This window comes from Hipposideros armiger, unplaced genomic scaffold (genome assembly GCF_001890085.2).
Source record: "Hipposideros armiger isolate ML-2016 unplaced genomic scaffold, ASM189008v1 scaffold_316, whole genome shotgun sequence".
NCBI classification, from domain to species: domain Eukaryota; kingdom Metazoa; phylum Chordata; class Mammalia; order Chiroptera; family Hipposideridae; genus Hipposideros; species Hipposideros armiger.
Genome location: NW_017731666.1, coordinates 1,276,022 through 1,293,567, shown reverse-complemented (window position 1 = coordinate 1,293,567; position 17,546 = coordinate 1,276,022). Strand labels below are relative to the sequence as shown.

The window sequence follows — 17,546 nt, the reverse complement described above, 5'->3', positions numbered from 1 at the left end:
CTGCTGAGGACCAGCGAGGGCAGGACACCAGCTTCTGGGACAGGTGTCAGCAGGGTCCTTTGACTGGGGAGCAGGAATCCCACGCCAGCCAGGGAGGGGCGGGAGGGGCCGGGGTTTCAGGATTGTAACTGGACCCCCTGGAGCTGTCTGGAATGACAAGAAGCTGCTCTTTGGAGCGTTAACTGCAGAGAATGATGTTTTCACCAAGATTCTTAGAAAGTGAGAGCTGGAAGCATGTGGCTGTCACATCATAACTCTCAGCATCTGCTTGCTCACCTCGTGACCCCACGCGGCCAGAAGTTCCTCACACGTAGGAGACACGCCTCACTGGTCTCTTTGTTCTTTCTCCCGGACCAAGGGCTTGACACACAGTCTACCACACAGTGGGAGCTCCGATAAATGAGGTCGCAAAACTGGAAAGGCACATCTGTGCCTGATTCTGTATTTTTCAGTGCCATCAAGTCCTCCTACAGGTGCAAAATGCTGCTTTTTCGCAACCACCCCAAGAAGAGCAAAGCACCGGGGCGGGAGGCCCCCTTCCGCACCTCGCCTCCCAGGCGTCCTCCGCCTGGGCCACCAGGCTGCGCTCGGCTTGTGTGCCAGCTGCTGCCCTCCCCACAGCGGCTTGCCATTTCTTCCTTCTGCCCCTGCCTTCAGGTCTTGGCCAAGCTGTGCGGGGCCCCTTGGGCCCCTGGGGCAGCCACGTGTGTCCCCTTGGCTGCTGGACATCTGTGTGGAAGATTTGTTGTGAGAGGTCTGTCTCCTGAAGTCTCCGGTGGGGCGGTGTCTGCGTCGTGCTCTGCCACGTCCTCGGGCCTCAGCACATGGCAGGTGCTCGGTAAGTGTCACTGAGGGAGGGAGCCCCGTCACATCACGTGTTCCCCGTATGAGGCACACGCACAGCCTCGCGTGCTCCTCTGGGTGCTGGCCAGCCCACTGTCGCCCCGCACGGTGCTCCTGTCCTGCACAGTCCTTCTTTCACACAGGGGTCGTCTTCACTCTTTCCAGCCCGTTCACCCAGCACACCGCATGTCCACTCCGGGCCAGGCCCCGTTTTCCGTGCTGGGGATGCAGCAGTGAGTAAAACAGAACCAAGTGCCCACCCCGTGAGCCTCCACTCTGGTGGGAGTAGCGAGCCAACAGGGGAAATACCCGTCCACGAGTGGGAGTGCTTCGGCACACAGGGAAGCAGGGGCAGGGGGCGGGGTCTATTTTATCCAGGGTCACCAGGAAAGGCCACCTTTTCTCCAGCCACCTGAAGAAAGACGCAGCTGTGCACTTTTCTGGGGAACTGCAACCCAAGAAGAGGGAACAGCAGGTGCAAAGCCTGCAGGCGTAAGAGTGCTCCATGCATCCGGAACATGCTACCACGTTAGGGAGAACGCTGGAAGGAACGGGTTCGGGGGAGCTGTAGAGCTCGTGTCTGACACCAAATTGGACAGGCCCGTCAGCCATGCCAGGGGAGGTCGCAACGAGGCAGCTGAAGCTATAAACACATGAGCCATCGGCCTAGGGCAGAGGGAGACCCAATGAGTCACAAAGGTGGGAGTGTGTGCAGGATGCAAGGATGGGGCCCCAGATGCTTTCCTTAAAGCCAAGGGAGCAGTCCCCAGGCTCAGGAAGGGGGCTGAGGAGGGGCCGATGCCCACTGGTTTCAGCAATGGAGGGTGAGAGGCAACCCTGGCAGGATGGAAGTGTTTGCAGCAGGTTCCAGAGATGACAGTGGCAGGAAAGGCTGTGTGCAGACAGCTGTCCAAGGTGCTGAGCAGAAGGGGGAGAGTGGAGATGCAAGAGCAAAGGTGGGGCCAGGGAGCCCTCTCTGCAGGGGTGGGGGGAACGGGATGGGACACAGGGACAGGACTGGCCTCCAGCTGCTGCCCCTTGGGGGCCATGTCTGCCTGGACACGTGGAAGTGGAGACCTAGTGACCTGTCACTAACCTACTTTCTTTCCCAACACAAGTGAACTGCATAGCTCGCAGCCCCAGGGGTCGGCAAGACCACCTGGCAACTGGGCCCCAGCACAGCCGGCACTTCTCCAGACCCTCCCGGACGCTGATGAACGTATCTGTAGGCTCCCGACAGCGCAGGATAGGAGACAACTCATCCTGGCCACTGATTTTCCAAAACAGCAGCTGGTCAACACTCACGGACACCGAAAGATAGATTAGGTCTGTGGGCCACTGTCCCAGTGAAGGCGCCCACCGCCGCCCAAGCTTGGGGAAACGCCTGAGCAGGATATAACCATGTCAGTGTCCATGGAGGAGGTCACAGAGGCCATGGGGCCGGGTGAGTCACGGGGAGGAAAGACGGAGCGAGGGAGCAGAAGGCCCAAGACAGCCCTTGGGGGCAGGTGAGAGGAACAATGGAGACTCAGGAGACCCCCCCGGACGTCCTCACCCCCAGTGCGGGGAAAAGCATGCCAGCATGCAGAGGCCCAGCCCTGGCATCAGAGTCTCACTCAGCCACTCTGATGCCACCAGTGTGGGAGGGTCGGGGTTTCAGAGAGTATGGGGGCAGGACACCCAGAGGGGACTCCAGGGGTGGCAGGGTCAGTGGTGTCCAATGCTCTCAAGAGGTCAAGGGAATGGGGTGTGAGGACTTGGCTGCAGGATTTGTTGAGACAAAAGCACACTCCACGGGATCTTCTGAGGGCCCTGCACCATCAGAACCACCAGGGCACTCGTCATTAGAAACACAAGTCCCCAGGCCCCAGCCCAGACCTGCTGCATCAAACCCTCCAGGAGAAGGGCCCCGGAATCTGTGTTTTGTTTTGTTTTGTTTTTTTAGCTGAGCCATCCTGCCACCTGTTGGCAGCTCAGCGGCTGCTCAGCTCGGGCCGGGAATCGAACCGCTGTTGCTCAGAGCTCGCACTCTTGAGTGAGCTCTTAACCAACTGAGCCACTCGGCCGGCCCCCGGAATCTGTGTTTTTAACAGGCCCCAAGATGACTGCTAAGAAACCGACAAGTTTAGGCAACTGGTTTAGCCCCAATTCACTGCCATAGGTCCCATCTCTAGCAGAGGTAGTTTTTACTCAGAACCAAATGTGATCATTAACACCAGGGCTCTTGTCTAAAACAGAGCACCCCACTTCCACTCCTCTCATGCACTAAAGATCCAGTGCCGGCATCGGAGAAGCAACCAGAACAGCCGCCCAGATGGGCTCTGGGGTGAGGGCCCAACTAGGTCCACTTCTAGGGTGAAGAGACTGGCATAAGCTCCCCAAAGGCGTGCACTGCGCTGGGGAGGCCGGGCAGGCCAGAGCGGCTGCTGTCCGGACTTTCACTCCTTGGCTACAAGCTTCTAAGCTCTCTTCCTTCCCTAGGTTTTGAGATCTTTCACTGGGTCATTAAAAGAGGTTAACAATAATTAACTGTAAGAACAAGCTTCTCCTTCCTCTGCTTTTTAATAGCTGGCATGTGAGGACACTGGGGCTGCTCGCTTAAGGACACCTGGGAAGAGAACAACAAAGATTTCAGAGTTGGGAAATATTTTTGGAAGGAGGGAAATACACTCTGTGGGCACTGGATTCAAGTAAGGCTCACTGTTCCCAGCTGTGTCCTCTTTTCCAGGGTCAAAGGTTTGTAGCAGCTGTTGTAAATCATCGGGGCAGCTTTTGAGACTTCCTAGGGCACCTGGTCTGGTTGGTCTGGGGTGGCGCCTGGGCACCTGCATTTCTGAGTGCCCGACAGCAAGGATGAGACCATGGGCCAACAGCCTCTCAGGAAAGTGAAGAAACCAACACCACGACCTCAACTGTGTCAGAGGAGAGAAACAGTAACTTGATACGAAGGATGAGATGGCCAATGGGACAAAAAACCGGAAGTGGGTGAGAAGAGGGTCCAAAGCCCACATGAAGGGTCAACCCTACAAAAAAGGAAGCTCGGGAAGATAGCAGCAGAGGAAGAAACCCGGAGATAGAGAGAGGAAGTCTCAGAAAGCTGCTCACGCATGCAACTCGGATTTCTTAAAAAGCCAGAGGTAAGACCGTCTGCTAAGACTGTACCCGGAAGGGGCGGGCCTAGGGCTGCAGAAGCCAGGCTGGGAACACGGGCAAAAGGGCTCTTCTCAAGAAGCTCTCCAGGGCGGGCCCCAGACCAACAGCCTCAGCACACACGGACACTTGGTAGAAATGGAGGTCCTCGGGCCTCTCCCAGACCCATGAACACTGGGGTGAGGGCAGCGCCCAGCCATCGTGAGCAGTGGCTGGTTGGCCTCAGCAGTAAGCAGCACCACGACACCTGGGGGAACAGGGGACGGATATGACATCAAAGCAAGAACCACCCAGAAACTGAACCACACAACCTGTTACTCAGAAAAGCAGGTTAAGGAAGGAAAAGTCAGCTGGAAGATCAGGATGGGCCTGGAGCTGGAGGCCAGGGTGAACAGCGAAGCTCAGGTTACAGGGACAGACAGAGGTGTGGCCAGGTGGAGGAAGTGGACCCGCGGTCCCAGGACTTGTGAACAGAACCACTGGAACTGGAGGGTGACGCAGTAATGCCTGTCCTGGGGGAGAGCGCCATTCCCAGCCAGGAGCCACTTCCCACGTGCTGGTTCAGAAAACCACCTTTGTGTCCATGGCGGAGAATCCCCTCCCCCTGCAATTAGCTCTCCCTTTCTCTACGGTAACCCCAGGGTTTAACAAACACACATCTGCCCCAGCACATGTGACCATGTGGCTTTGCCAGGCCAATGGGATGAGAGCGCAGTGTAGCTGTGGTTTGCTGGGGTGCCCTCCACTGCTTTTCAGGTTGGAATGCTGACGCAGTGATGTGTCTCTGTGTACCACACAGAGGGCAGCCTCCAGGGATGACAGACAGGGCAGAGGGAGGCTGGGTCCCCAACTTCACGGAGCTGCCACGTCAGCCTGGGTCTCTGACATGTGCATCGTTGCACAGGACATCATATTCGTCTACCTTGTCGAAGCCACTGCTGACTGGAGCCCTCATCACAGCAGCTGAGCCTGTATCCTGGTTAATACATTCATTGCCTTTGGTAGGAAGCCACTGGAGGACGTGCTCTGCCAAACTCAGGAAAGAGGTCCCAGGAGAGCGGCTGAGAGCAGGTGTGGGAGTGAGCAGTGCAGCTGGAGCGGGCAGAGCGGCACCGACAACCACCCAGCAGGCGAAACTGTATTGAGAAGCATTTTATACAGCAGCCGCTGGAGGGTGGGGCCGACTTAGCTGGTGTTCAAGGAGTGGGGGATGAGGCGATAATGAACTACTGTTGCAACAAAACCACACAAGAGACGTCATCGAAGTACTCTACCCGCCTTAGCACTGAGTGGCACTTACAGAAGCATAAGCCCAGTTTACCAGCCGAGACGTCTGAGCACTGAGTTGTGTACCAGGAGTGGAATGGCGGAGTGAAGGGAGGGCATGGGGTAGCTGTTTTGTCAGAAGCCATCTGGACCACTGCCACAGAATACTTTGGTTTAAAATAATTTCAAAATAAAAAACAAAGTGCCAGGGGCCGGCCGAGTGGCTCAGTTGGTTAGAAGCACGAGATCTGAGCAGCAGAGTCACCGGTTTGATTCCCACGTGGGCCAGTGAGCTGTGCCTGAGCTAAGCTGCCGCTGAGCTACCAACAGGTGGCAGGATGGCTCACTGGTGGGAGCGCATGCTCCTAATAACAAAGGTTGCTGGATCAGCTCCAGCATGGGATGGTGGGCTGTGTCCCCCCAACTAAGATTGAACACGGCACCTTGAGCTGAGTGGCCATGAGCTGCCGGCGGGCGGCTGGATGGCAACTGGACTTGGAGCTGAGCAGGCTGTGCCCTCCACAACTAGGACTGAAGGACGACAAATTGTCTGTTCCTCTTCCCCAACACTGTTCCCCTTCCCCAATTCCCCAGTAAAAGTGCCAAAGAAAATCCAAGGCTGCGGGAAGTTCAGAAGTGAGGAACTCCCATAGCAGACACCTGGAGTCTGCCCTGAGCGGGCCCTGAGCGAACCCCCAGGAAGCCTCCCTCTCCAAGGTCTGGCCACAGCCATCCGGATTTGGGGAGCGCGTTTCCTCTCACTGTTTGGCTGTAAGCAGGGACTGTCCCTCTCAGGCTGGGAAGCTCACATGGAAACAGCCGACAGAGGGCTAGGCAAGGCGAGTCCCAGAGGAAAGAAATCAGGAGTGAAGAACCTCTCAGGAAATCACAGAAAGCAGGGCACAGGAGGAGCTTTGCAAAGACACACACAGCACAGAATTACTGAATAAAAGCCAAATTAGCATGCACTTTGGCTCACTGTCTTCTCTTGAGACCAGCATCTACTAAATTACAGTTTAGGGAAGACTTTCGATCAAATGATTGTCAATGCCAGTCGTGTCAACAGTATTTTCGCTACAGGAGAGCATGGGAAACCAGTCCTGTCTCAGCACCGGGTCTTCACGTGGTTCACTCGCTCCTGCTGACTTACTTACCAGGCACTGTAAGAGACGGTGAGGTTTCGCACAATTACTAGGCTTTTGTGTGTGTGTGGAGGCATAAAACCCCTATTAAGATAAGCATGAATATTGTAAAGCATTGTGTGCACATTAAAAAACGTGCCTGAGTCAAATGAAGCAGCGTAGGCTCCAGAAACGAATACGACATGCTGCCGATTTCTAGGACACTGTAACGACTCTCTAGCTCTTTGCATCTCACTGCCGCCTTAGCCCGTGGAAACAGAAGGCTGCACACAGAGTGTGGGCTTTTTAGCAAGGAGACCGTGATGACGGAAATGCCACATCTCACAAACTTCCACCGTGTGGACAACACAAGCAAAAATTCTAGCGTGGAGTTGCACAAACTGCAGGTAGAATGGAGCTCAGCAGTTATAGAAGCTTGGGCTTCTGACTGCTGAGCTCAGAAGAGGGGGCTGCCCCTCACTTCCAGGAGGGAGACAAGGACTGGTGAAGAGGAACAAGAAAGCTGATGAGACCACAGCTGCACGAGGCCATGGCTGTTCTCAGGGCAGAAGGATACCTTGATTGTCACAACATTCATGGGTCTGGAAAAGTACAGTTTGTTATAAAGCAGCACTTTCCTTGGGTAGGACCCGAGTTAATCAGATCCAAGGGCATTACAGCTAGCATTCAGTTGAAAGAGGAAAACAATCATGAAATTGAAAAAAGAAATATACAAAAGAGGCTTAGTTTAAAAAAAAAAAAGAAACAAACTTTGAAAATATATCTCAAATCAGGGCTTTCTCTATGATTCTGACAGGCCCAGGGCCCATTATCCCAAATGTGATCTGTGCCTTTCATCATGGAACAAACGTCTGCAAAATGCCTCTCTGACTGTGTGAGGCCCTGAAGCCAATGCAACGATTAAGATTGAGCCCTGCTCCTGAGGCACCCCCTGGTAGAAATATCAATGTAATCCTGCAGAGTGGCCCCACTGAGCTGGGTTTTGAAGGATGAATAGGAGTTTTCTGAATGAAGGAAAAAGGAGAGCATGGCATTCCAGGCAACTGGAAATGACAGTGCAAATGAATGACATTGTACTAGTGTCTGTTATACCTGGGGAACGAAGACTAGCTCAGCACACCCAGGGCAGCGGAGCCCAAGCCTCCATCACCCACACACCACTGTCACAACTCTGGCGGTCACCTGTGCCACTTAGCAACTTCTCCCCTTACATTTTTCTTTAAACTGACTTGTTTTTTAAAGTTTACTTCAGTCTCATCTGAGATAATAGCCATTAATTTATGGGCTTGATACTACTTAAATTTTCCCTAAATCACAAAAAATAATTACACACTATTAAAATAACACTGAACCTGGAGCTAAGCATGCTTGTGTTCCAGGTGTTTTTCCTGAGCTAAGAACTTCAAGGCCTGTGTTGTTTGAGCGAGCATCTGACCAAAGGAAAAAATAAATGCAAACATCAGCAGCAAAAGCGTTTGTAAAATGAGCCACTCTGTTAGTGGGTCATGACATTAGTCCCTGGGGACATCAGCATCCCCAAAAGGCCCGACCCACAGGCAGCTGCTAAACACCACGTGGCTGTAAGTTCCCGGTTGTGAGGGACCCTCTGTTAGGATAGCTTCATCTGACTTTCATTGTAATTTTAAAAACAGGAGCCGACAGTGTTTCAGTAATCTATTATGCAACCTCTTAAAAGTTTAAATTTGTGCTTCATTAAACACAAGAGCCTAAACTGGGTCAGACAGCAGCATGGTTTCCCAGGGGATTAACAAGGACCCAGCAAACGGGATGGGAACGGCAGCAGTCACTTATCCTTACCTCCGTGCACGAAGCCATGTAGCGTACAGTCCGAAGGCCCCACCAGGTGGATCAGGCTGGACTGGCTGTAGCCGACCGTGTTGGGCTCTGGAATTGCAAACGGGAGACATTAGGCCATGGGACGCACCAATTCCTCTGCTGCGTGCTCTGACCATGCTGACACCCCCCACGTCCACATGGTCAGACTTTGGTCTGTGTCTCTAAGGAAATCTGTGGTCTCCAAACCGGCTCCAGCTGGGGAAGGGGAAGGCTTTGAGGGTTATCAGCCACTCTGTGAGTGGGTCATGACGTTACTCCCTGGAGACACCAGTGTTGCCAGCAAAGCCCGGCCCCGACCCACGGGCAGTCACTCAACACCTGGTGGCGATAAGGGCCCCGGCTTTGAGTGGACCCCCGTTAGGGTAGTCTTCCATCTGACTTTCAGTCCCGATTTTATAAACAGGCACCAACAATATTCCAGCAATTTGTTACACAAACTCCCAAAATTTCAACTTATACGTCATTAAACACAATAGTAGTGGAGACTCGGAGCCGGATAAGACGCTGTGGATTCAGCATCCCTGGACCACACCCCGCGACCCCGCCAGCCCTCAGTCCCTGGCACGGCCCAGGAAGACAGCCCCCGAAGGTATGCTGGCTTCTCCCTGCCATCGGCCAGCCCTCCCCTCCCCCATTCGCCTTCCCAGGACGGTGACTCCCTCACTCAGTGCTGCGGCTGAAGTATCTGTAAGAGACAGCACTTCAAATAAAAAGAGGAAACAAAGCCCAGCCTCCAAAAGGCGGGTGTTATACCTTGACCCTGACTCTTCTAACAGACATGGTAACACAGATTGAGGGTCTTCTGAGCGGACCCCAGGCTGCGCACGCCTCTGCTTCCCAAAGCCTCCGGGCAGGGTGACGTTCATCTGTTTCCTGCCCAGACAGGGTGGCCCATGCCCATCCCAGCAACACCGAGCTGCTGAGTAGGCCAGCCCGCCGGGTCACCGCTGGGACACATCACAGGTGGGGAAAGGTACTTTCTATTATACATTTGGCCAGAGACAGAAAGTCTGAGCAAGAGGTGACGTTGCCGAGCAGCCTAGGGCTGGTGGCATGAAGGTGGTCCTGACCCAGGGGTCAGTACCTGAGGTCCCCTAGGCATCGACAGTCCCCTGAGACTGTCAGAAGCTCCTCCACTGGGATTTCAAACTGTGTGGCAGCGCGAAGGGTCATGAAGCAGGAGTGCTGGAGTTCAGGTGAACAGAGGCTGCTAAGCATTTACTTCCAAGCTCAGACACTTTCTACTTGTTCTGCAGCCTCATAGCTTGTAAGTGAAGTGCTGTCAGCTCCGAGGCTCTGCGAAGAGGGCAGGGAGCCAAAACCACCGCTCAGGCACCCTGAGGTGCTCCCGGCCGGAAGGGCCCTCGGCGGCATCGAAGCCACAAAGTGGGTCCAGCTCTGGAGAGGGGTCTCATTTTTATCTGCAGTCATTCCTATCTCCAGGGGTTCTGGCTGCTGGCCTGCTCTCCACCTCCCTCCCTGACCTACTGTGCGTGGCTGTCGAAGGCAGGGCCCTGCTGTGAGAGGTCCTCAGGCCTGCCCCGGGCTCTGCCGGGAGGATTCTTGTGCCAGCGCAGCAAGCCACAGCCTATCATGGAGTCAGCAGCTGGTGAGCAGCAGCAGAGTGGAGAATTCCCTCCCGAGGGGCCACATTCTGGGGACTTCCCATCCAGCCCACCTGTCTCCATGTGGCCAGGTGGTCCTGGCACGGGGACAACTCTGTGCAAAGGGACGAGGGCAACACAAAAGGCTTGTGGGAAGGGCACTCCAGGTGACCCCTGGGACTGCAATCAGTGCAGATGACCTGCGGCCTTGACCCAAGTGAGGGGATGCCCCTGCTCCCAGCTGCCACTTCAGGGCAGGTCTCCCAGGACCTAGGGGTTCGCAGAGCAGCCTGGACTACCTGAGACCACATTGGCCTTTGAGGAACATGGAGCACCCGACACACTGCCTGGGACGAGAAGAAAGGCCTGAGAGACATCCAGGACTCTGCCCTCTCCAGTTCCTAATGTCACTCGGCGTGAAAAAGACACACCTGAAATCCTTGCTCTATGGGAGGGACGGTACCAGTCCCTGCAGGTTAGGGTGCACCCAAGGCCACGCCTGCAGTGGTTTCAGGGGCCGTAGTTGCCCAGACCCTGCCTGCTGAGATTAGGTGGAGGAGCACAACCCAAGGAGCCACGAAGGATGCCCCAACCATCAGAGAACCCCACCCCCCCAGCCAGCACTCCCTGCCCACAGCACTCCCAAATTCAAAGACTGTCTCCCTGGGGCCTGTCCCTCTGCAAAGCATGGGGGCCGAGAGCAATGAGGCCCGGAGAACCAATGGTCCCCCACGTTGCTTTCGTTTGCTTTGTGTCCCTTTCATAAAAGACAGGCAAGCAACTATTTTATAGCATGAATGGAAACGAAAAACCTCGGGTTTGGCCCAATCTCAGGAACTGCTTTAACCAGCTAAGAGATTTGCATGTAGACAAGGACAACTGTTTTAAAATTTCAAACAATGAAAAATTACATATAAAAATCTTTGTCTTAAGAGCTTGCTCAAGAGTTTGAGCTCTGAGCAACAGCGGTTCGAGTCCAGCCCGAGTTGAGCAGCCGCTGAGCTGTCAACAGGTAGCAGGATGGCTCAGCTTAAAAAAAAAAAAATCTGTCATATCAAATATCTACTTATTCAAATCACAAGCAATTTGAAACAACAACCTAGTCAAAGCAATGTACCCACTGTTCTGTAGCAATGCTTAAATTAAAAATATCAATTAAGCCACGTCTAGTAATTTAATGTCCCCAGAATTTGCACTGATGAGCTTTTAATAAGTGAAAGCACCAAAATTCTAACATGAATTTTGGTTAAAATACAGCCATGTACCACAACACCCCTTGGTTGTGAATCGGAACTCACTGGGGTGGGGACTGTCTATCGAGACCCAGATATCGAGCCTTCCTGGTCTCCCCTTTCAAGGTAACCCCGAAACCTACCTGTTAGGGGTGGGGAGCTACAAGACCAAAAGGGCCTGAATCGTCACCACTGGAGGAGATGCCCAGTTAGGGCTTTATAAGAAAGAAACCTCTACTGAGTTATGCACTAGGATTTTAGGGTGTAGCTACTGCCATGACCTTGACAAACACAGTGCCTAATCTTTGAACCTGCAAACTTCAAAATGACATCAAGAACCTGAGTCAGGTCCTCAGGACAGCAACAGACAAGGTTCAGCACAGCCATAAACAAACACAAAACTCCCCTTTTCTGTTTTCAGCTAAGGAAACTGAGGCACAGAGAGGTTAAGTCCCCACAGGGGCAGAGCTGGGACTCAGGCTCAGCAATCTGACTCCAGAGCCTACTTTCCTTGTCCGTCACCCCATCTCCAGAATGAATGTTGATGGGCACAGGGTGATGGGGCCGTCCAGACCGTGAGAAGGCACTCCCACCCTGGACAAGCCCACAAGGGGCACCAAGCACTCTCCTGGCTGCTCGGAGCTGATCGGCCTGTGGGGTGTCAGGCACTGGCTGACCCCAGGGAGGTGGGGCCCAGGCCCAGCTGCTCAGGACCAGGCTGGGCAGACGTGCCAAGTCCCCAGCTGTACCGGCAGGGGGACCAGACTTCAAGTTATAAATTCAAGGGCCAGGGCTGATTTTGTCACAAATCCAATAGCCCCTCAAGTGGATGGTCAGCTATGGCCAAATAATCTCTACGCGACTAAAATTGGGTAACTGATGGCCATGGATTGAAGAGTTCAAGGTAGTTGTATTTTCTCTTGTCAGATGCAGAAAACAATAAGAAAAGCTGGGTTTTAAGGAACTCCCAGACACTGAAAAGACACCTTAGGGATGAGGTTGGCCCCTCCTGGGGGATTGCTGGCAATAGCTACTGATGGCTGAAACCTGGTTCTGGTTTTGAAAGAAATGGAGAGATGCAGACACAGAGGGACTCGTGGGTGGAGGGTGAGAACGAAGGGCCAGGGGGATGGGGCCACGCCTGCAGCATTGGGGTGGGGAAGGGGTCCTCCCATGGGAAGGGGCTGGAATGTTAGAAAGACCCCCAGTGCCAGGTACACACTCAGCCCTTCATTATGAGCTGCTGTCCCCATTGACACAAGCACAAATCTAGCCAAATCCAGGCCATGCCAAGTCACCCAGGAGGTGGTGGCTGGTCCCAACTAAGCCCATCCCTGCTCTGGTCACTGCTTGGAGAGAACCAGCTCCTCCCACCCTGCCAGAATTGCCACCATGCCAATTCTACCAGGAAACGAGCCGAAAATGTAGAGGATGTTCAAAAAGACTAAAGAAGGGACGGCCGGTTAGCTCAGGTGGCTAGAGCACAGGCTCATAACACCAAGGATGCCGGTTCGATCCCCACATGGACCACGGAGCTGTGCCCTCCACAACTAGATTGAAACAACTACTCGACTTGGAGCTGATGGGTCCTGGAAAAACACACTCTTCCTCAATAAAATTAGAAAGAAAAAAAAAGAGATTAAAAAAAACAAAAAAAAACACTAAAGGAAGAATGGAGAAGTGACTTCCTGAAGAAGTGTTGATAAGCCAGCCCCTAACCCAACCATCTGACAAAGATGCATTTTTCATAGGACACAGAAAAGTGAAAACTAAAAACCTGTAAACATCTATCAAGAAATCTTGAAATTCAGGATGCCACCTTTCATTACTATCGTTGGAGAATATAGATTCTGTAAAACATTGTGGTTAGATTTATAATCAAACAGAGGATGGCAGACAGAAAACAATCTTGTGAATGAAGGAATTTAAACTGATTGAAAACCCTGAGTAATTTTAGTTTCTTAGACAGTCAGTCAAAGGAATAAACCAGCACCTCACCTCATGGTTTCAAAGCCTGAGCCCCAGCCTCGGCTCCTGGCATCCGGCTCCCACCCCCAGCACTCACCAGAAACTGGAACCATGCTGGGTGGGTCCAAGCAGCCCTACATGCCACCAGCTGCCCCTTCCTGCTGCTGGTAGGCTGACACTGTCTCTCCCCTCTGTCTCTTATGAGGACACCTGTCATTGGATTTGGGCCCACCTGGGTAATGCACCTCACCTCCAGATCCTTAACTTGATTTCCTCCGCAAAGGCCATTTCTGCAAATAAGGTCACAGTGACAGGGGCCAGGGATTTGATGGGGACACGTCTTCCGGGGGACCAGCCCACTCCAGCTTCTCTGTCCCAGGAACAACCTCAGCACCAAGTCTGTATCTTTCCTAAGACAGCCCGTTCCGCGTGTCACTCTGCAGGCCTCCATGCCCCTGCCTGCACTCCAGAAAGCAGAGCCTGGGCTTGGAGTCGCTAGGGCCTGGGTAAGCGTGACTCATCACAAGAGACGGCAGGCCTGTCTTGTGGATTACTATTATAACCTGATCGTCTGTTTACATTTTATTTTTAAAAGATACCACTTCACAGAGGTTTTGTCAAAGCAGCAACATTGTTATTAATACTGGCAGGTAATTGCGACTGTTTTTTGAAAAGCAGATGTGCAAACAGAACAGAAACCAACCTCAGCCCAGCGCACTGGACTTTGCTTTGGGCACGCTGAGGTGGGGGCCTGCGGAAGGCTCAGGGAGAGACTAGCACCAAGAAACCAAGATCTGCAGACTCCAGAGCAAACCGCGTAGATCCCTCCTAAGAAGTGATGTGCGCACGGCCAAACGGCAGAACTCAGAGAGCCCCTGCACACCTGCTGGGGGTTCACCAGTTTTCAGCATGCCGAGTACTGACCACAGCCAGGAAGCTGTGCGGGGTCTGGAACTCAGTCCAGTCCATGCCCCGGAGCTACCACGGTCCTCATTAGCAGGAGCCAGGAAAAGCCTGGAGGGGGCGGTGCCCGGAGGGGGCAGGGTACTTAAGAGCAGCAACACTAAGAGGAGGAAAGGGATTAAAAGGGCAGGTCCTCAGACAGCTGCCAAGGACTAAATCAGGAACTCAAACATCACCCAAGTCTAGGGCCCCTGTGTAACCGGGCACAGAACAGGGACACTCATCACAGGAGCCCAGGCTGTCACACAGAGGCAGAAGCACACACAGAGCATGTTCTAGAGTCTTCTCCACACTGATGGAATTCGGTCACTGTGCGCAGAGGAAGGGTGACACACGTTACGGGAAGACCCACCGTCCCCAGGGCTCATCATGTCCCCTCAGCAGCAGACGCCCCCAGAGGCCCTGCCCTGAGTTGTGTCCGCACCAGGAAGTTCTCCGTTAAGGAAGAGACGGAGGAAAAGGCCTTTGGGCGGACATTTTGTTAAAGCCGGGTCACCGTGGACTTGAAGGCAAATGATGAAGGATGGGAAGGAAGTCACCCTATAGGAAGGCTGTGCCCCCAGCAGCGCTTTCTCGCCCATGCGGCCAGCGAGGTCAGTCTATTCACCAAGGCGACGACTGCGTGAGCGGGCCAGTGAAGGGTATTCGAGAAAGCTGCCGCCACTGCGTGGGGCTTTTATGAGGTGGAGATCCCATCACAAACATGCTCCCGGTGAACTTCGGGGAAAGGCACAACCAAAGCCAAGTCTCCGTGAACAGGAGTGTCTGCCTCTGCAGCGGAGCCCGCCACACACACGCCCGCCTTTAACGCGCCTGAAGCGTGTTCTACACCAACGCTGTGCCGAGGCCTCCAGGGACTTGCTGGGCAGTCCTGTCATCCTAGGGGTCTGGATGGCACACTGGCCCCAAGAGGACAGGCAGTGTTCATGAACGGGCCACCTCTGTCATCTGCCGATGGATGTCGGCCACCCGCCAGCCCGCTCGCACCCCGCCCGCCCCTGCTTTTACCTGGGTTCAGGATGGGCTGAACAATGTCCCCGTTCCTCCACTTGGTCTCCATGCGCTCCAGTTTCTGGGCCTCATACCGCTTGCGGCCCTCCTCCTCCTGCTCCTGTCGGGAGTACTGTGGGGACAGACAGGGGGTCGGCCCTCGGCACTGGGCTCTGCCACCTCCCCTCGCCTCCCTGGCAGGCGCGGCCCAGCCTCCCAGGCTCGGGACTCTCCTTCGCATAACGGGAACTATTCTTTTTCTGATAATATATATATTTTTATGCATAATAAAAACACAGAGAAGGGGCCGGCCGAGTGGCGTGTTGGTTAAGAGTTGGCTTGGGAGCACCAGCTCTGAGCAGCAGGCCTGCGGTTCGGATCCCACATGAGGTCCAGTGACGCTCACCCTCTACAGCTAAGATGGTGAACAACAGCTCCACCTGGAGCTGGGCTGCTGTGAGTCGCCGGGGACCACGTAGGCTGCAGCCCCTGCTGCAGTGGGCTGCGGTGAGCTACGTGAGTGGCCGGCAGCCAGTGTGAGCGGCCGACCAATGACTGGCGAGCAACTGCCTCACCCAGGAAGAGCGCAATGATCATGCCAACATGGGCCAGTGAAGCGACATCCTCCACAACTAGACTGAAGAACAAAAATGGCAATTTGTCTACCTGTCTGGTCCCCTTCCTCGATTCCCCAACGCTGTTCCCCTCCTCCCAATTCCCCAATAAAAATCTTAAATAAAAACAAAACAAATAAACACAGAGAAGGTGAAAATCTCAGGTAGTCCTCCCACCCCCCACCTGAGATAACCTAGGTCACATGTTTGGTTTATAACCATCCTGGAATTATTTTTATACCCATCTGTATATAAAAAGTTCTACCATGCTGTTTGTAAAGTTTAAACGTAACGGTATTTCCTCCTCTCACTGTGTCAGCATAATTTATGTGACGGATCCATTATAAAGGGGCATTTAGCTTGCTCTGTGTTTTTCACTGAAAACAATCATATCAACAATCTCAACCACTTATCTCCATTTCACACCTGCCCCATTACCTCCTGGGATTCATTCCTGGACACAGAACTACAGAACAGGCCACACCCACCCTTCCGAGAGAACAGGTTCCCCAAGTGCCCCCCCAACACCTGCAGCCTTGCTCTGCTACCCCCTCCCCCGCCAATGCCAGTCGGACAGATTGCACGTATGCAGGGAACGTGCAGCCAAAGCTAAGACAGCCCCTCTGAAGCTCTCCTAATGCATCACAGGGGTTTTGACCCAAGGAGTTAAAAACAAACACGAATATAAAACTAAGCGCAAAAACTGGGGCTCCTGAGTCTTTTGGGCACAAAAGGGGATGCTGGGCCATCCCATGCCCACTGTCTTCCAGCCCAGTGTAGGAACACCCCACACACGCACCGGGACCCCTGAGAGAGGCCCCAAGCAGGTACATGGACCCTCGCACTCCCTGCTGACCACGTCCTGGCCACTCTCCATTTGATGAGCTGCCTTCTGCCGTTTCCTTCACTCGACCAGCATTGCCGTGGGAAAGCCACTGCGCTCGGGGCCTTCGCGCCCCTCTGCTCCCCGCTGAAGCCTCTCTGACTTAAGCAAATTCATCTCAGATGCAATTTCCCTTTCTTTCAAAAGACACTCTTAAACATCTTGATTTTCCTGCTTGTGGCTCTGCTCCAAATTTCCATGGTTTAATTACCATTATATCTCAGGCTTCAGAGCCCATCTCCAAAGGAGGCTGCAAAAGGAGCTGAGCGGTTTGTTCAAAAGAAACCAGCGTGGACAGTAAGTTGCAGTGGACAATTGAACCTCTTCCTCCATAAATATACTGTTTCCTAATGTTCCACCACGCAAAATAATGACTGTAAAAGTGCCTATCTAGTAAAATTCATGGCTGAACTTAAGTGTCCTCAAGAAATGCCTTTTAAAGAGAGTGTTTTAAAAAAGAGCTGACTCCCTGGTCTAATAAACCCTCGTGTGTGCTGCATACTCATTAGACCCCTGCAGTCACACAGGGGCTGATGGAGGCCCCCGTCCTGACACGAGGACAGAGAAGTGCAGCCTCCTCACAAATGCTTCCCTGCCGGCTTTACATCCGGGGATAAAATCACGAGAACATTTAGTGATGAGCTGGCACCCAACTCTCACCCCAAGTAGTCATCAAACCCCGCTGATTTGAAGCAGAAGACAGCTCAGCCCAAACGGCCAAGACGAGTCTGTGCAAGCCTCTTAACTCAAGTACATGTTTAGAAGATGAAAAAAACCAGACTGTCCATTCTCCAATGGCCACCCGAGCCTCTCCAGGGCTGCAGCTGCCCCTCCAGCCACCACACTGGTCTCCTTTTCACCTCAAGGGCCACTGAGGTCCCTGTTCCCTGAGCAAGAAGGTAGAACAAAGTGGCAAAAAGACACTGCACAGTGAAGACAGCTGGGCTTCTCCCAGGGAGATGCACACAAGGTAGTAAATCCACACATGCGCTCAAGCGTGTCTGTGTGTGTGTGTCTGAGAGAAGCGGGCGGGG

General features: G+C 53.5%; 1 protein-coding gene across 1 annotated transcript in view; it reads right to left on the bottom strand.

Annotated features, from left to right (window-relative positions):
- ACOT7 (acyl-CoA thioesterase 7) overlaps nt 1-17,546 on the bottom strand; it is a 103,541-nt gene that overhangs the window by 32,992 nt on the left and 53,003 nt on the right. The window contains exons 5-6 of the mRNA XM_019660403.1: nt 15,034-15,148; nt 8,220-8,306 (exon numbers count right to left, since the gene is read on the bottom strand). Of these exons, the coding sequence (XP_019515948.1) occupies nt 8,220-8,306; nt 15,034-15,148 (202 nt within the window). The remainder of the gene's footprint in view (nt 1-8,219; nt 8,307-15,033; nt 15,149-17,546) is intronic.